The sequence below is a fragment of the Lichenostomus cassidix genome, chromosome 2 (genome assembly GCF_008360975.1).
Source record: "Lichenostomus cassidix isolate B80296 chromosome 2, HeHo_3.0, whole genome shotgun sequence".
Taxonomy (NCBI): Eukaryota; Metazoa; Chordata; class Aves; order Passeriformes; family Meliphagidae; genus Lichenostomus; species Lichenostomus cassidix.
This window is the reverse complement of record NC_139482.1, coordinates 90791615-90811872: the sequence shown is the minus strand read 5'-3', so window position 1 is coordinate 90811872 and position 20258 is coordinate 90791615. Positions and strand designations below refer to the sequence as shown.

The 20258-nt window shown below is 38.1% G+C and overlaps 1 protein-coding gene across 1 annotated transcript in view; it reads left to right on the top strand.

The window, feature by feature from the left end:
* Window positions 1–20258, top strand: part of LOC146441751 (dynein axonemal heavy chain 5-like) — a 152166-nt gene that overhangs the window by 121575 nt on the left and 10333 nt on the right. The window contains exons 72-74 of the mRNA XM_085052340.1: window positions 699–1046; window positions 5856–6044; window positions 13493–13625. Of these exons, the coding sequence (XP_084908466.1) occupies window positions 699–1046; window positions 5856–6044; window positions 13493–13625 (670 nt within the window). The remainder of the gene's footprint in view (window positions 1–698; window positions 1047–5855; window positions 6045–13492; window positions 13626–20258) is intronic.

Here is a 20258-nt window from a genome sequence, read left to right as displayed (position 1 = left end):
CTTGACTTTCAGGAGTTCCATTAAAGAAAGTGCTTTATGGATTAACCACAACTTTTCATCATCCTATCGATAGATTTTGCAGTATCCTTAGTTTATATTTGGAGCCTGGTTAATTTAGCTCTGTGGCATCCACACACTGATATATTGTGGTCCAGTGGAAGCCTGTGGTATGTTCTTCTTTGCATCACTTTGGTGTCACTTCTTTCGTGGTGGAAATTAAAAATTTGCAATTACCAGATATTGCCCTAACAGCTATATACTGCCAGCTGAGTCTGTAAATGATTCACTGAGAAGCAGTTTTTCCTACTTGAATCTGCAGCATGCAGAGACAGCAGAGATAGGAATATATCTAGTCCATAGGAGGACCACATGCAGTGATCATGGCTGATGAGTTTGGACACCCTTACCTCACACAGTAGCTTAATTTATGAAATTCAAAAGCTAAAGTTCTAGAGTCAGAGGCTTAAAAAATACTTTAAAAGAGGACTTTTTTCTTTGTGAAAATGTTAATGTTCCTATTCTTTGTTTGTACAAATTTATCTACTAGATAATTGATCAAGCATTTGGCCTTGTGTGTGTCAAATTTATGTAAGTTCCAGCTGGACTACTGCATTCTTAACATATTTAATGTATTCTTCTGCACTTAAGTTTTCTCCACAATTACTATCAATCAGTCTTTTACCTTTAACTATTTACAGGAAAGACGAAAGTTTGGCCCATTGGGATGGAATATTCCTTACGAATTTAATCAGGCAGACTTCACAGCCAGTGTGCAATTCATTCAGAACCATTTGAATGATGTGAACATTAAACATGGAGTGAACTGGAGCTGTGTTCGCTACATGCTTGGAGAAGTGCAGTATGGTGGCCGTGTAACTGATGACCTCGACAAGGCACTGCTGAATACATATGCAAGAGTGTGGTTTGGAGAGCACATGTTCAGTGAAAAATTTTGTTTCTACAAAGGTTATCTTATTCCAAAAGGGAATACAGTGGAAGACTATCTCCAGTGCATAGAGCAATTGCCAGTGATTGATACACCAGAGGTAAAATATTTTTATATATTAAAGTGAGTTTTTGTCAGATGAATGACTTAATAAGGGTTTTTTTTTCAGAATTGTGTATGTATGGGTCAAGGTTAGTGGGCAGACCATTATAGTGGGCATTCAGTATAGATCTGCTGACCAGGAAGCGGTGGATGAGGCCTTCTTCAAACAATTGGAAAAAGTCTTGTATTCACAGGCCCTGGTCCCCATGGAGGACTTTAACAACTGCAATTATCTGCTGGAAGGTTGACACAGCAAGGTTTAAGCACTCTTATCAATGTGTATAAAAACTTGTTGGACTGCTGTGAAGATGGAGCCAGAGTCTTTTTGATAATATCCAGTGAAAGAACAAGAGGCAATGGTCATAAATTAAATAGCAGGAAATTCCATCTGAGAACACTTTTTGTTGTGAAGGTGGTAAAACACTGGAAGAGTTTGCCCAGAGATGTTGTGGAGTCTTGATATTATGAGACATTGAAATCCCAGCTGGACACTGTCCTGGACAGCCTGGTCTAGCTGACCATGCCTGAGCAGGTGATTTGGATTAGATGACCCTCAGAATTGTGGTTTCACAATTCTGTATGGGATTGAGTAGACATGCAATCTGAGAAATAATGAAGGTAAAAAAGCCCTGTGGTCTCATTTTGCAAGTTATAATTGGGAGTTTATTCCATTTTGACAACAGAAAGATGTGGATGTTGTGAATTTATGGGGTAGGGTGCAGAGTAGCTCCTGGTTGCAACCAGTATTACATAAGCCAATGTGTGCATACCACAGTGGTCACAGTGATTGGAGGATGGTGACTATCTGCTCTCTCCAGTAGAGGCACACATGATGAAGTTAGTTAAAACTGGAACAGAAGAGAATGGTCTGGATATTTGTCTCTTTTCTATTAAGTTGATAAATGCCATTGGAAATAAGTTCTATTAAAATTAAATAGATGGAACGGAACAGAGAAAACCGGTTTTCACTTACTGATAATGTGCTGGCTGGGAGGGCGAGAAGTTTCCAAGGTCATGAAATAAGCTTGGAAAGTTCTGAATCTCTGAGGATAGTGAAAGCAGAATGAAAAGCTATTTGTGCCAGCAATGATGCACCTTTTCTATGCAAGAGTAAACGCAGACATGGTAATGCATCGGTGGGATCCATTTGAGCCCAGCTCATGGTTCCTATCAGTGTATGAACCTTGGGTCTATCGGATTTCAGGTGCTGCTTTCATGGATCTGTTTTCTTAAGCACTTGGGAACCAATCTCACAATGCTGCAATGCATTTTTAAAGTGGTTCGATGCCTGTAAAAAATCTGTATGTATGGTTTGAGATAGGGGAATTTTACCTTTGGCTTTTATGTAAATAGGAGCAAGTCCAGGAATACAAACATCTTTTTGTCCTTCACATTTTCACTTACTAGGAAGAAAGCTATGGCTTTCTTCTGTCATTCCAAAATCTGTCAAAATTGCTCATGAAAACCTTTAACCTTTTAATCTCCCAATCTTCTTAGTTCGACAAAGGATACTGTGCTAGTCCAAACAGTGTATCCTTGATTCATTCCTTTTCCATTCTTAGTTAAGAAAGAAAGACTGAATTGGTCTGCTTGCTGTATCCTTGCTCTTTTGATGAAATTTCTTCCTCTGAGAAGCATGAACACTGTCTTCTGAGGAGGGCAATTGAACTTGGTGTATTGGGTTAGCATGGAAAGGTTTCAGTAGCTGGGGGCTACAGAGTGACTTCTGTGAGAGCCTGCCAGAAGCTTGCCCCATTTGCAACAGGGTCAAAGTCAACCAGATCCAAGATGGATGCACTGATGGCCAAGGCTGACCCCATCAGCAATGGTGGCAGTGCCTCTGGGATAATGTATTTATGGAAGATAAAAATCTGCACATGAATCTTCAGTCTGAGAGAGGAGTGAGAATATGAGAGGAACAACTCTGCAGTCACCAAGATCAAAGAAGGAAGGACAGGAGGTGCTCCAGGTGCAGGAGAGAGATTCCCCTGAGCCTGTGGTGCTGGCAGCCCATGGATGTCCCCACCATGGAGCAGAGATCCACCTGCAGTCCGTGGAGGACGCCCCCTGGAGCAGGTGGATGCCTCAAGGAGGCTGTGACCCTGTGGGAAATCCATGCTGGAACAGGTTCTTGCAGGACCTGTGGCCCCATGGGGAAAAGAGCCCATGTTGGAGCAGATATGCTGGCTGAACTTGTGACCCCATGGGTGCTCCATGCTGAAGCAGTCTGTTCCTGAAGGTCTGCACCCTGTGGTAGGGACCCACACCAGACCACTTCAGGAACTGCAGCCTGTGGGAAGGACTCACATTGGAGAAGTTAATGGAGGACTGTCTTATGTGGGAGGGACTCTGTCCTGGAGCAGGGGAAGAGTGGGAGGAGTCCTGCTCCTGAGGAGGAAAGAGTCAGAGACAGTATGTGGTGAGCTGACCACAAATCCTGTCCCCCATTCCCTGTCTCCCTGTGCTGCTGTGGGAGGAAGTAGAGAATTTGGGAATAAAGTTAAGTCTGGGAAGAAGGGAGGGGTGGAGGGAAGGTGTTTTTAGGATTTGTTTTTATTTCTCATGATCCTACTCTGGTTTGATTGGTAATAAATTAAATTCCCCAAGTCAAGTCTGTTTTGTCTGTGATGATAACTGGTGATTGATCTCTTCATGTCCTTATCTCAGACCATGGACTTTTTGTTATAATATCTCTCCCCGTCTGGTTGAGGAGTGGATGATAGGGGAGTGATTTCAGAGGGGTGTATGGCTTTAGCAATTGGTTTTGAGGATTCATAAGGCAAAAAAATCCTGAAAGACAGAATCCAACATTTTTTTTTAAACAACATTCCCAGAGACTTTGGATCAAAAAGAACGAGAGATTTGACTCCTTGATGAATATACAGAACATTCAGAAAACGGGTACCCCCACTGGTTTCTTTTTTCTTTCTTCTTCATACATCACTTGCATAAAACCATAGGACTAGAGCTGTCTCCCTGTGGCTAGCACAGTTTTTCCCATGGGAAGTTTTCTTGTGTTTTTGTAAATAAAGATAAAGTTTGGATGTTTTGGAACAGTGTCCCAGAACTTGGACAGTGCAGGCCTGGCCAATCAGGCCTGGGGGAAGGCTTCTGACTGACCAATCTGGGTGACTTTTGAGAACTCTATAAATGTGATGAAATCAAAACAATAAAGGTCATTCCTTCTTGCCACCGAGAACCGATGCATTCATTACTCTGCTAGCTGCTCAACAGCGACATCTCCCATGTTTCCATCTTTGTTCATATTGCTCCAGTGTTTAATTTAGCCCTTGGACTAGCACTCCAATTTACATTCACAGATAATAGAAGATATTCTTCATGGTGCTAACTTGGGCTGTAATATTGCCACAAAATCTGCTCGAGCAAAACCATACAAATAAGCCCTCATTGTGCAAGAGCAAAAGCAGAAAAGAGTGTATCTTCAAAAATGTATTTCCTTCCATATCGAATATGAATGTAATAAAGTGCATTGGTATTTTCGCTTTTTACAGCTCTAAATATTCAGTTTGAGTAAACCACTATGTGCAAAACTTTAAATCCTATCTGGAATCTAATTGCATGCTATTATAGTCACACTGTCTCTCAAATGTGGTATTAGGACTGTACTGTGTTCTTTGTGCTGTTGTAAGGGTTAGATCCCCAAGAGTTGTAAATCAGTGCAGCTTTGCTGGCTGTGGCACCACTGCAGCCACTTATATCCCTTGTCTCTGAGTTTCTACATTTGCAAGTATAACAATATTAAATGGCCCTTTTTATTCTGTTCTCAGAATATGTAAATACTGGTTTCTACAAGTGTCTTCTTGCAATATACTGATTCTAATGTAAAATATGAAAACTGAATATACGAAAAAATGTGAAAAATGAGAAATGGAAGATTGCTTTGCTTTTGTGCTCAGTTTGAGGGCAAGCCTTCCTCATTGTAAGATCAGTGGTTCAAAGTTTGTAAGAGATATGTAATAGCTATAATTAAATGAGGGCTTGTGAAATAAGTCACAGTACATACAATTCCTCCTGGAGAAGAGTTGCAATTGTCAATCTGACAATTATAGACTTACTGATATTTCAGTGGAAGTTTCTGAAAAAGCTATTATCATTCAGACAAAGGGCAGCTTTGCAGTAATTCTGTGCTAGCTGTACCTTAAATAAAATAATTCAGTTTCAGGAGAAGGAGAAGTAAGGAAGGGGAAACTTCAACCAAAAGTAGCTAAAGCATAAAATATCCTAAATATATCACCATCTTCAGATACTTCAAATGTGGACAATATTTTATTCACCATGCTCCATGCCTTATAAGCCTAACAGACTGAGTAAAGAAAAACATGTTAGAAATGCTGACTGGTCTGATAATTAGGGGCATCTACTTGAGCTGGTACAACAGCAATAGACCAATAGAGCCCCAGAGCTAGTGGTAAGGGGCCAATGTCCATGTATTACATGTTTCCAACAAACACTGGTCTGAACCAATGGAAAGGAGTCTGTTGTCACCCCCTGATAGCACTCCACAGCATGATGCATGTGAAGATAATCAGATCAGTTAAAAAGTCCCCCACTGATATGAATGAAACCACTTTTGTGTATGCAGCCTATGTTAATGGTTTTGTGTAATTTGGTTTTTGTCCTTGGCCAGTTAAATGGATGTACCTCCACTGACCTGTTCATACTTATTGTTTTATAGAACTGAAAATTTTCTTCCTTGTTTATCTATTTTTATGCATTCTTTCATATATATACTTTTGGAAGAAAAATCACTTTTTCACCCCCCAATTTTTTTACCTTTGACTTTAAGGTATTTGGACTTCACCCTAATGCAGACATAACTTACCAGACCAACCTGGCTAATGAGACATTTAGTACCATAGTGAGCATTCAGCCCAAAGACAGCAGTACTAGAGGAGGAGAAACACGGGAAGCAGTGGTGCAGCGTCTTGCTGATGAGATGCTAGAGAAGCTACCTGCAGATTATAACCCTCATGAGGTATGTGCTACATTATAAAGCAGATGTTTTATGTATGCACGTATGTACATTTGTGTTTTATGAGTTTTATTGTACTTCTTAAATTTAACTGGCAAGTGTTTTAAAAAGCTCTGAAAAATATGCATAGGGGTTTATAAGTCTGTTTTGGTTTATTATCTGAAATATTCCTACATCAGAAACATGTATTTCCAATGCCACCATCCACTTAATTAGTCCTTAACTCAGAAGAGCCATTAAAGGCTTCAGAAAGTTCTTGCCTTCCTTAGTAGCTTACAGAAGGAACCTGATGCCTCTTTCTGAAGGACTGGTGATCCTACAGTGGTTACAGTATTCAATTTACCTACTCCCATTATGGCACCACCATGATGAAGAGTGAATTTTCTCACTGACCTTTTCATGCTCCAGATTTTTCTGAGTTTGAGTCATAAGAGATACCTATGTCAATATTTCCTTGTATTTTCATTAACAGACCCATTAAATGGAATAATCCAGCACAGAGACTCTTGTATCAGTTTATAAGTAGGATCTGCTGCTTTGCCAAGTGTTTAATGAACAGTAAATGTTGAAAACCCCTCATCTCCATGATTTTATTATTTCCAATTCTGTCTTGCATTGATAGTACTTCTTCCCCCCCCTTCCCCCCCGGTTGTAGTTCAAGATTGTAAAATGCTCAGTATATATTGCAACTTGTTATGCATGCTTTATTTTCTTCTCTGGCCAACTTAGAATATCCACCTAAGTAACAACTAACAGTCTTGGGTCCCTGGCAATATTTCCTGTCTTCTCTTCTACTAGTAATCTCAGATTTAATATGTCTTGTATAAATAGCCACTTCTCTGCTGTCATAATTCAACTCAGAACTTCTCTTTTCATTCCCCTGTTGTCAAGCTACTTACAGTCTGCAACTCTTTTTGGTGAGGTTTTCTAACATCTGTCTCCATGTTGTTATTTTTCCATCCATCCCTGCTTGTGTCTCTCCTTTTTGTCACTATCTTGTTGAGTGATTCCCAGTGATAGTGTATGAATAATTTATTTGTAGAATTTGATTAAGAATGGAGTCAGTTTTCTACTTTTCATATTATAATTTAATAGTAAATAAATAATATAAATAGAAAATAAAATTAAATCTAGTAAGTATAATGATAATATTAATAATTTAATAAATGTAATAATTTGCACATTGGATCAACAACTATCACTTACACCCTAAATTGTTCTCAGTCCTCTTCCCTTATCCTCCCAATCAGAGTAAGGCTTTTTATGGAACTAGATTCTTCTAGTTTCATTAATCTCAATTCAATTTTTTTTAATTTACAGTAGCAGTAAAATACTGAATGCCTGTATAACATCTCTGCTTTTGCCATATTTGAATTGTGTTTATTAAGCTAAGTTTTCACTATATACTTGCTAACTCCTCCAAAGGAGTGTTTCTTCATTCCCTTGTTAAGCTGCCAACCCTTTTCCTCCTGAGGAATTTGTAATACTTAGAAAAGATCAATAGTACTTACTCCACTTTATATTGTAACCAGAGGGTAGCCTCAACTCCAGGTTTTACCCCTGGGAAATCTGTGCATTGCCTTTTAGTTATGTAAAACACATACACACTTGTTTAATCCAAATTTCACTTCAAAATGGTTTGAACAAATACTGTTTTTCTCTGGCATTTCTACTGTTTAATCTTAGTTTCATTCACTTTCTTTCTTTCTTGGTTTATTCACTCAGGTTATGCATACAAACCACACGTAGGGGAAGCCTCCCTTTTCAGTCACTTCCTCAAGTTTTGGCTTTGGATACAACCACTTATGGAGCCAGGGGGCTGAAGTTAAGGGCAAAGGGTTTGAAAGGGTTTATTTGGATGTTCCATCCTTCACTCTTGTCTCTCTCTATTTTACTGCTGCATTTGGGTATCATACATACTTTCCCATGTGATTGTATTAAAAATCACCAGCAATTGTTTTCATTGCTCTTTCATCATCAAGCAGTGTGACAAACTATTATCTTTACTCATGATCTGCCAATCACACATGAGGGGTTTTATTTTCTTATAAGCAATCATCATTACAATGATGCTCAGAATTAAAATTTCTTTACTTTTGTACCGTTTCTCTTACATCTTCTATGAGCTTCAAAGGAAACTTCTTTTGCTTCAATTGGCTTGGCAGCTGTCCTCTTATGATTCAACTAAGGAGATTTCAGTTTGTACAGAGGATGTGCTATTAGATCTACTTTCTCCTTCTGTGTTTCTTGTAGATGCTTTCTGAGCTCAGTAATTGTAGGTACTTCCTGGGGATATCTAGTTTTCTCAGGCTCTGTACATCTTGATCTGTGAATTACATTTCACTTTGATTAATCATACAACTCTATTTACATGCTTTTTCTTCAGTCCACATTACTGATGAATGACACGGTACTTTTCCACAGAAACATCCAAAAATTGTGCTTGGTTTCTGTAACATGGTAGTCATTCCTTTGCTCTGACCATCTAGAGAATATCCTCTGTTCATTTTCCAAGAGTTTGTTGTTGCTAGTGATGTATTCTTCTGTATATCTCCTTGGCTGTCTCAGCTGCACTACAACTTCAGATTTTACTTCAGCAGTGTTATGAAATTTGTCAATTTTTCTTCTGGTCCCTGATTTTTCAATCTTTCTTTCTTCGGTTTGCCTAGTGAATTTACCCTTTATTTCTTTCTCTGCATTTTAGAACTTGTCTCATTCTTCACATCTTAGAAATTGATATGGTTGTTACTAATTTCTTTCTTTATTGTAGGGGAATTTCTGTTTTCTGCCATTAGTGCCCAGTTCCACATCTTTTGTGCTGCTTATGTGTGAGGAGTATGGCCACATCAATACAATAAGAAAAAAATCTGTACCAAATATGTTTCTCATCTGAACTGTCACTCCATTATTCTGGAACCTCTTAGAAAGCATGGATATGGCTGGAGTGAACTGTAAAGAAAGCTTAATTTTTAAAGGAAAGCTTGCATAAACTGAAAAAAGTCCCAAACCAAAATGTCTAAAATACCATAATAAAAAAAAATATTGTTATGCTCCCTAACATATAACCAAGAATTTCATTAATCAGAGTAGAAAAGAAGGGAGAGTTTAGATATTCTCTGAGGGAAGAAGCAACAGAATTTGGCAGAAGATACAATATAATATGGCAAATGAAATTATGGTTGCAAGTATAAGGAGTGAAATAGATTATGTAATTACTTCCTGCAATGTCTGGGGAGAAAAAAGGGAATGAGATGAGTTCTGTTGTTTGTCAACTTAAGTCAGCATTTGGTCATTTAGGGCGTTGTTACATACTAGATCAGTTTAACAAATCTGAAACTAATAATACCAATATCCTAAGTTGTAAGAGACTGAGGGAATATGTCAGAAAAAGAGTTTGTATGCATTGAAAAAGGGAAATAAAAAGAGAAACATTTATTAGTCCTAGCAGTGCAGCTTGGTTTTCCTTTTAGAATAACATTGTACTCCAGTAACTCCATGACATGTGAGTCTTTGAAAATCCAGGTATAGGGATACTATCAGTGGAGAAAAGGAACAAAAACTTTAGGAAACAATGAAGGTAATTAAAAGCAAATTCTCTTTCGGGAAAGTGGCAGGTGCCTTTGCTACCTTTGATCAGTTCTTGTGGCTCCCTTTTAGAAACTGTGGAGTGAATTTGCACAGAGCTACAACCCCAACAGACTGGGTTACGGACAGATGGTACCAAAACCAATTATTTGCTGACATTCAGAGCTCCGGATTGTATTTTCTCTTGATACATCATTAATCCAGAGAAATTTCAGGCTGTCACAGAGAGGCCTTCATTTCTCAATTATTAGCCTTTGGCAATGACTTCAGTCTCAACAGCTTTCAAAACAGGGCAACCGTTTTACCCCATGATGTATCCTGCTACTTTTGTTGTGTTCTTGTAATGTGTCTCACCAGTCAAGTCATTTACCCAAAAGAGTAGAAACAAAATGAGTCACCTTTGCTTGCTTTCTCAGCCTCTGGTTTGACACAGGGGATGGGAAAGCAAAATGAACCTTCCTCCTGACCTAAAACTGTCCTCATTTTTCTCTGAGTAAGAATTCTGCTTTCATGACCCCTTTTGCTTCTGGGTCTCGCCTCACAGGTTTTCAGAGAGATTAGTGGTAAAATGATTAGGTCCAGTCAGTCCATGTGAGTGAAGACAGGTGCAAGAATAAATGTCAGCCTGTCACACAGAGAAGTTTACAATGAAAATGATCCTTGCAGCTTGAAAAACAGCTTTCTAGGGAATAGCAAGTAGCAGTGGGGTTTTTTTTCCTTAAATATTTTCTGTAGTATTGATTTAACTGTAATTCCTCTAAGGCTATGGCTACATTAGCAAGCATTGCATGGAAATAGGAGTTTGTCTGAGGACCCTGGGCCTTCATTAAATGTTTTACTGGGGAATTTGCCTTGGTCTAACTCTAGTCTGGGCCTGTAGGCTGAACCCATTAGTGGCTGAAGAACCTTAGAATCCCTGAAGCCCACCTTGTGGGTTAGCTTAATTTGATGCTAAGACTTTCATGTCCCTGGAATCTAGTTTTCAGTGCAAGTTTTTTGCTACAAACCCCCCCCACCAAAAAAAAAAAAAAAATCAGGATCTGAAATGAAACATTAACGTAGATGATTCTGTAATGTGTCTCTGGTTTACTTATCAGCTCTATCAGATATGGTAGTCACCCAGCTCTAGAGCTTCCTCCATTTTCTACATTTTTCACTGTCTGAGGGGTCCTTGGCATACCTTAAAAAGAGCTTTGTCTTGTCCATCTACAGAATGATGGACTTCGCATTTCTGCTGACAAAGAACGTAGCAAGTAACTACATCTGATTAAAAATAATAACATTTACTGAAAACCATAGGCAGTCACTACTACTTGATCAATGTAACTTGATCAATGGTCATGGCATGAGTTCAGCAACTACTTTTCTACTGATAGTTCTATAAAGTATGTGGTGACAAAGAAACTGGTGACCTGGGGACAGCTAAGAAATATGCATAGAGGAATCTGACACGGTAGAGGTAGGCATTGCAAAATCATGTAGACAAAGCTATTAAGATTATGATTTTAGTAGCTCCTTCCTTAAATCACATCGTTTTATGTTAGATGATAGCTGTTTGCATAATGAAAAGATGTTATAAGTGGGCTTTATGGAATTAGTATATTAATCTCAGAAAAGCTATTTTGGTTAATGAGTTTTGTCTTTTGAGTTTGTTTTTTTTTTTCCTGAGAGTCGGTATCCATCTCTTTATGTCATAATAAATACAGCACTGGATGTAAGTCATCCGATTGCTTGATAAGAATTCTAATACAAAACTTGTTAATCATACCTCAGAGCTTGTATTTAAAATTATTCTTAGCAGCAAGATTTCCAAGAAATGCACTATGGTATACCCAGTAAATCTCACCACAGATCAGGATTGATTTCTGTACAATAAAGTAAGAAGTATGTAATTTTTTTTTTCAGTTTTGATATTTGGTTATGCTTAGTGCTCCAACTGAGTGCTGTGAACATATCTAGGTTGGATTAGCAAATTTCTGCTTTATTGTTTGGCTTCATTATTCGAAACATTATAGGTATTTTTGTAGGTACATGAAAGTAAATCAGAAGAATGTGTATATTCTGAGAATTCACTAGTTAAATTGCACAATTATCAGTGCAGTAATATTTTAGAATCTTTATTTCACCTCCTCTTTGTAGATTCATAAATATCAATACTTTGGAAAATAACCCCTTTAACAATATCTTTTGTGTAATTTTTCCTCAAATGAGAGAAATTCTTCCTCTTAATGGTTCCCAAAAGGAACACATGCTTTGTAAACTAGAAATAAAGCGTGTTTCTTATTTAAAGGATAAAATGCACAGACTATATTCTCTATAATTCCTTTCTTAATAGTGGTATGCACTAGACTTCTAAGTATTTTGAAAAACAAAAATCAAATATTTTTACTGTTTGTCAAGAGGGAGAACTGCCAATTCCTGTGAATTTTTTCAGAAGGCAGAAGTTTTCCCTGGACTTTGTATTAAATAAATCAGAATACTTCATTGTGTGGATTATCCAAAAAGTTTTTTGTCTCAGCTCTAGTCTTGTAATAGCTGATTTTAGTATTTTTTTCTCTTTCACAGGCAAAACGCATTAACTCAGTCTGTAAAATATACTGTCACACTGCAAAGCATTAGCATAATTGGCTGGCACTTATTTCTTGGACATTCTGTCTGACAAACCCATGGGTCCTTGTCATTAAAATATGATGTATAACCTTGCTGATAGCTGTCTCCCAAGGAGGATAGCATAGAAAGTTGTGAAAGAGTATTATATTGGACTTGGAGGTGAAATTTAAGATTTGGAATTTGTCAAAGCATTTGCATATTTACACTAGTGATTATAACTACTCAACTGCTGTATGATATTCATCTTGCAGAAACTTGCTACTCAGTGTAATAATTAAATCTTTAGTAATGTTTAGTATTTGTATACAAGTATAGTATACATAATTATGTATACAATAAGACATATGAGCCATTTGCTTTCTGAAAGTGGGGAAAGACTCAAAAGTCTGAAAAATCAAGAATTCTGGTATTGTGTGAGGTATAGGCACCATGATTTTTGCAGGTGCCATTAAACCCTCTCTCATGCACTGTTATATTCCTCTCAAGTGACCTTTTATATATTTGGAACATGCAGAGCATGTCTGAAGCGCATTCCATGCACATCATATGCAAAAGCAAGACAGGGAATGTTATTGCTGCTGTTACTATGACATGTTCTTAGCTAACACAGACAGCTGATTCCATTTTGAAAATATTCTCTGTTTAATTTGAGAGAAGCTGTTATCCTTAAAAACTAAGAAGGCCAAAGGCTTCTACTTGCAAAAGGGTGCACATGATGGTGCAACAGATTTCTGTGGCATCTGTATTATTTCTGGCAGTCTTTCCTCTCTAGTAATGTATCCATGAGCATCTTGTCTTATGAACGAGTCACATGCTACTGAAAGTAGCAGCTTTTACATTTTGTTGTGCTTGTTAAGTGGAACTCCATTTGTTGCATTATTTCAGCTTAGCAGGGCAAGAAAAGGTGAGAAAGTTCACCTTGCACAATTTGGAAATATGAAGAAGTTACCATCAAATGTGCTTTTGTATAGTATGCAGGTTTTTTATTTTAAGATCTAAGACCCTGCAGCCTAACAAGGACAGAAGAAACTGCTGTGTCCCTTCAAAAAGAGGGAACTTGCCCTTCTTAGAATAATAGAGGAGCTCATTTTGGTAAGCTAATGAGTCACAGTGTGCTAAATCTTACAGTTGGCACAGGACTTGAATGGCCATCTGTTACTAAAAAGTTTCTTTTCTGAAAATATTTTTGCTTTCAAAAATTATTGCATGGGAAACAGGAGATCAGATTTTATAATCGTTGCGCTATTTTTTTTCAGGTGAAAGCCCAACTTCAAAAGATGGGAGCTATTCAACCCATAAACATATTTCTCCGTCAAGAAATTGACCGCATGCAACATGTTATCTCCAGAGTTCGAGCTACGCTGACTGATCTCAAATTGGCAATTGATGGTAAGCCACAGTATAAAAATCATAATTAAGGTGAAATATCTATTACTATCAGTTGCTTATACTAAATAACTAAATAAATATTTTTCCTTGTTTCCTTCCTTTCTCTTTTGTTCCCTCTCTCCCGCAGTTGTCTCTTTTTCTATCTCTTTATCATATGACCACTAATTCTAGTCCTTAAAACTTCCTGATTGCATCTCTAATGACACTCCACCTAAATTTATTCTGCATGCATGTGCTCCAGTATTGCAGTTCATTTCCCTCAGCACTACTTCACTTCTGTATTCTCTCAAGGATCCTACAGAGCACAGAGGAGCTGAATTGAATGATTAGGTCCACAGGTCATGTATCAGAGTCATTTATGAAATTAAGCTGAGACATAATGATACAGAACAAGGTAGAAGTGTTGCTGCTAAGTAATTGAGAGAGAGGCAACTCATGAGGCAAGTTAATAAAGACTCAAATTTAAGATGAAATTTGCAAGTTTTGTGAAACTGGTTATACTAAATGGCATGTCTCTGAATAGAAGCTGAAATGAATTGCAGTGCCAGTCAAAAGAGAGAGAGAGAGGGTTCTTCCTTTAGGCATCACAGGAGGCAGGCAACAGCACTCTGTATCTCTCAGAGACAGGACTGCTTGGCTGAAAGTGAGCAATGGTGAATGAAGTTAAAATAAACCAAGAGTAGAAGCAACTAGAAGCAGATGGAAAATTTGATCAGAAAAGGAGTGAGGAAAAGGAAGGGATAATGATATTACCATCTGCTTTTTATTTTCACTTCCTATTTTGCTCATCTGCAAGAATTGAAATACCCAGGAAGGAAAGTATACTGTTGTTCAGCCAAGCTTCTTGAATTAACAATAAATTAAGCAAGAATGGGTCAGTTCCACTGGTTAAGATCTCGCCCAAGTCTGCTATTCTCTAGCAGAGAGACAGAAAATATCTGAGACAGCAAACTGTCTTCACAGGGAGCAGGTCAGAATGCCTCAGAACTAGTCCCTTCTGACATAGCTGATGGCATTACTGTAGTCTGTCTTACTAGTGTTTTCCAGTCTTTTGGCAAAGTCTTTCATGAGGGGACACTTTTTTAAATTTGTATTTTTGTTACATAAGAAGCAAAATGGATTTTTCTCCTATCATTTGTATGATACACTAAGACAACAATACATGCTTCAGAATCCTCATGCCTGTTATCTGAGTCTAGGAGAGAAATTCGTAATTGTACCCAAGGCAAATAAGGTTTCATATGCTGTAATAAGATATGCAAAGTTCAAGCTGGAAGAAACAATTGTCCTCTCTTTCTGAGCTGAAAGTTCCCTTTTATATGTGGATAGAGTCCCTCTTCAAGTAAATAAAAATAATATTTTCCATCCAGGAAAGTGTTAATCTTTCCTTGATTGTGACAGATACATTTAAATTCTCAATATATATAATATTCTGCAGAGGAGAGAATGAGTAACATAATTTATTTGCACTTCACATTCAGTTCCACAGTGGGCACAGACCTCTGCCAGATGTTTAATCAAGTTAATGCTGTAACTTTCATGCAATTCTCTAAAACATAATTTCTTACAGACAGGCAAGTTAAATATAGTGAAAAATTGCTCTGAAAACAAAATTGGATGTATAGTTAACAATAACAATTAATGGCTTCTGGCATGTTCATGATATATTAAGTGGACATGGTAGACTGTTAATTAGGGCATGGAAAGAACATTTAGGCACTCTACCTCAGCAAAAGGGAAAATCCCAAAGTGTCTCATACTAGCTTCTCCCCAAAACTAGTCAACTGCAATCTCAGGTCATCTGAGGTGCTTCTTTTTCTTTGCAATGAGGTAAACTGATCTGCCTGCTCAAACAGGTCATGAACCAGTTAAGGCCCCAGCAATCACTTTTAGCAGACCTACACTTTGAAATAAATGTTGTGTTTAGGAATATAGTGCATCTTCAGGTTGTGTCATGTGGCTTTGTGAAAGGAAGTCTGAATGTCTGATTCTGCAGTTTGGATGTGAATGGATGGAGCTTGTCATTTTGATGTTGCTCACCAAGTTACATTTGAGGTAATGTAAAGCCCTCCCCAGGGCAAGCCCACATGCAGGTGAACATGAGGGATGTGGAAGGAATTAGCAGAGACAGTTTTGTCCCTCTATCCAGAGGGCAGGTTAAGCAGTATTCAGCATTTGGGAGGGGTGAGGATGCTCAGCATGTGTCCAGCATGTTTGTTGGCAAACGTGCCCCAGAAGCTTGCATCTCCACCAATAAACTTTGCTGCCCAGAGGGATACTTTTTCTGGATCAGATTGTAGTAATTAGATTGTAGCTGCACTTTGTACTCTCACTTATGTCCCAGCCCTTACTTCTGCTTTAATTACTTATTGATTGCCCAGAGTTTATTTCACAGTTGGCATAATACAAAGCTTCACCATAAATCAGTACACAGCAGTGATGGTTGTCCTCTCGAGTGACCTAAATATAAGCCATGTTCCAAACAGAGAATGCTTTTCAGAGACAAGGAGCACTGAGACATGGGGTTTGCAACAAAATGCCACATCCTGTGTTCTAAGCAGCAGATGTTGCACCCCCATCAGAAGATGACCATTCTTTGTAGGGCAGTATCCAAGCTGTAGAGTTCCTGTGTACTTTGCTTCTGCCTCTGGCAGTGTAGAGGCCTCTGGCACAGAACACTAATCCCCTATTCTTTATTGTAGAGTGGGTACTTCAAACCCCCTCTCCCACTAGTGAAACTAGTGTCTCTAAATGCAGTAAAATCTAATGACCCACCCCTGTTATTCCTAGCCTCTTAGAGCTTGTTTGAGTTTGTTTGAATGTGGCCTATCTCTGAGATTTTGTGGTGTTCTCTTTATTTCTCCATGCACTGAGTAAGAGTGGTAAGCATTTTGATGGCACCCTGATGTGTCTTCTCTTGGTGAAGAAAGTGAGAAGAGAGATTCTGTGGGAGTGTTTTCCATGAATGAATGTAGCATACTTGTAGTAGCACTGAAAGTGGGTATTGAATTCTTGGCAATGGAAATAAGCACAGCTTTTAGTTTGATTTTAATCCTTATTCTTTTTAACCCACTTAACATTGTGTTTAAGGGCTTCTTGCGAAAGAAACAAATGCTTAACTCATTTACTTACATCTAGATTCTACTTTGATCATAAAACTGCACTCACTTGGCCCTGGTTTCTGATACTTTACAGCTTTGTGTTTTCAAACTAATCCTTGGGAATAGCCTAAACTGCCTACTTCATGAACAAGTGAAGACCATCTAAGAAAACTTGGATTCTTTTATTTTTTCATGTCACATATGTGCCACATGATCACAGAACTCCCACTCCTGTATGTACAGTATTTACAGAGTTAGGAGAGAGGTCTTTTTCTTGTTAACACATTTCCTGAAAATGCAGCAGTTCTATGGCAATGTAGTTCTGTGCACTCTATAGGAGTCATGTAGGATTTTTATGTCATCTACACAAACTCATGTGTTAAGCCTGAGGTAAAGATTCACTACTTTTTTCCCACTCAGAATACCATGAAGTTGAAAGTAGTGGTTGCATCAGGATGCTGCAAGGAATTTCTGTTCATTATATGTAGCACCTTATAAGAGGGATATAAATGAAGTCCAAAAGAGTGAAAAGAGGTAGCTGATAATTTATTTTAACTTATTATTATGTTGAAAAAGTAAAGCTAAGAAAACTAGTCTTGCCAGAGTGCACAGAAAAGGTAATTTCCCATGAAAGGAAGAAGCATGGACTCATTGCCCCTGTCTGGCTAAGTTCTATTTTGACTTGTAATGGTATAAGACTGCTAACACTAACACAGTTTTAGTTTGGCTTGCTATCAATGGTAATAGAATTTTGGACTGAAAGATCCTGGGCTCTTGCCTTACTTATTCTTACAGGTGTGTGTGTGTGTGTGGCTTGTAAGGATCATCACTTTTGGATAAGGATTTTATTTGAAAATGATTAAGTGCACTTAGTGAAGACATTAATGAAATGTAACAAAGAGGAGATCGTGTGAGGAATGGAGGGGATGAGTCTAGTATGTCTTGTGGTGTAGTTGCTCTTGGCTCAGCAGCTCTCATCCATTATTTACTTCTCATCCTGATAAGAATGCCAGAATGTCTCCTGTTGTCTTTCACAGTGTGGTGCATCATTTCTGAAATTCTTAATAGGTGTTACATATGCTTGCCATGATGCTGGCCAGGACAACTGTTTAGAAATACACACTGCACATTAAGGACAAACTACAGAATATAGTTTATTGGCCTGTTGTATTACTCTAGCTTAGGGTATTGATTTGTGTTACGTTTTTTGTACAATTTTGTGTGGATTTTCATCTTCAAATTATTGTTTTAAAATTTTTGTTTTCAGTCCTTTGATGGATGCAGCCAAGAGCATTTAGTACCAGAGCTGGTAAATTTTCAGAACAATTTGCAAGGTTACTTTCAAATTGTCTTCTTTCTGACTGAAGGATTTAGCTTTTGAAGAGAATCTAGGATCTTGGTGCTCTTTTCTGTGAACAATTGCACGCTGCTCAAGTTTCTCAGTACTCCCCTCATCTGTCCTGACTTGAAGAATTAAATCAGAGGATTCTGCACCAGAAAAGGAAGGTGGGAAACAAAGAGAAAACAGAACAGGAGCAAAGGTTAGATGCAGCTGGAGAAACTACCAGTCTACAAGTTAAACATACAGAGCGTGTTGTGAACTGCAGGTCTCGGCTGCCTGCTTTACTCTTCCTGTTCTGGAGAGCTGGAGCACAAGAAAGTGGTAAACTGTTGAGGGGCCTTGGGATTAAAACAGCATGGTGGAGTTAAATGAGCTTCCGAGAACTTCCTAGGAATCACCTCCAGATGCTGCAGTGCCCAAGCGCTGCAAGTGAAGAAAGAGGAAAATACACAAAGAACTGCCTGAAGCAAAGCAGTTCACTTCTGTCATCACAATAGTGGTAGTCACAGAGCTTGTAGAACCACACTAAAGCTTGCATTACATTAGCTTTTATACCTTGTGCCTTTGGTTGGAATAATATAAAAAGGCTTTGGTGAAAACACAGCCAAGTGTTAGCTGTTGCCATAAGGCAGAAAGAGAGGAAAGCTTAGGAAGTATAAGCAAGTTGGTATTTTCTTTTCGATGTGTTCAGCAAAGAGGGAGTTGGAGCTTGATGGTGGAGGCAAGGTGTGACTGCTTCAAGAACAAAGGAGGTTGTTTGGGAGGTAAATTTGAGTGGGGATTAAAGGTTGAAAAAGTCAGCTTCTGGAGTTGCAATTGGGGCAGTCAATAATGGATTGATGCTTTCCCTGAGCTTTTTTTCTATGTACTGTTCAGTCTAGCTTAAAAGACTCAGTGTCTAGCAAGTATTGTCCTCCAGGGGTAATCTCCAAATTTATTGTCATGATATCAGCTATTGGCAAACTGTACTTGATGGAGAAAGTAGCTTTTTCTCATCTCATTTATATCCTACATAATTATTCTTGTTATTTTTGATTTACATCTGTGCCTATGGGAAGAGAATCAGTCAGAGGACTGAGGTTTTTTTAGTTCATGCTGGAATTTAGGATCTTTCCTTTGTTCCTAACTTTAGCTACTCATTTAAATGATATATGCAAGTTTCCTAGTCCAGATAGACACTTTCATAAATGTGAAATTCAAACCAGCCAAATTTTACAAATTACACAGTTCTCAGATTCATGTTGTGGGAGGTATGGTAGTGAAAAGGGGCAACTCCAAGAAATAATACAAGCTCCTGATGTAGTCTATTCAAAGCATTATAGCCATTGAATGAATCACCCTAAAACCAGATCACTTTAAAAGAATAGATTACTTACTTTAATTATGAATAAAAACTAGTTATCCTCAGAATTGAGAAGCTTTATTTGGGTTATTCACCGCTCAGCAACTGGATAGATTTAAATGTGGTTTAGAAGGGAAATGGTATAAATTTAGGGTAATGAAAAAGGAGAATCCAAATTTCCAAACTGTGCATACTGTGCAAACAGTATGATTAAAGTACATATTATTTCTGAAGTATGGAAATGTCCTAATGTCCTTAACTGACCTAACTCTTCATCAGTCATTTTCAGATGGGCTTTATCCCACTCAAGAAAGGGAATATCGTGGCGTATGCCCCAAAATAACCAAGTTATAAACGCTTGGCCTGTCTGATTCATAGAACATTCAGGCATGTCATGTTAAGTTCATAGGACATTCAATCTCTTCATATAGTACAGTGCTCTGCGGTTCTCAGAAGTTAAATATGAGAAGCCTATGGCATTATACTACTCATTCATTCTATCAAAGATAGTTTTTCAAACACCTGTATCACTTTCATCCAGAAAGATGGCATGATTTTTCTCCCATGGTGCTGATTTTATTTCAGACTATTATTTTATATTGTTAATTATTTTTATTTTCATCTGAGTATTTTAGCTGCAGGAATGCATCCCAACACCCGCAGATGCCATTTAGTGCTGAAATTCAAGCACTGTATGCCTACTGCCAGAGATGACACCCACTCACTAGGAGTATTTATGCAGCTATATGGGCATGGTCAGAGCTGTGAACATACCTCATCCTCAAGAACACTCTGGCTTAACATTCTCAGCAGCTGCTCTGAGTCATAGCGGGCAGATATCCTAAGGG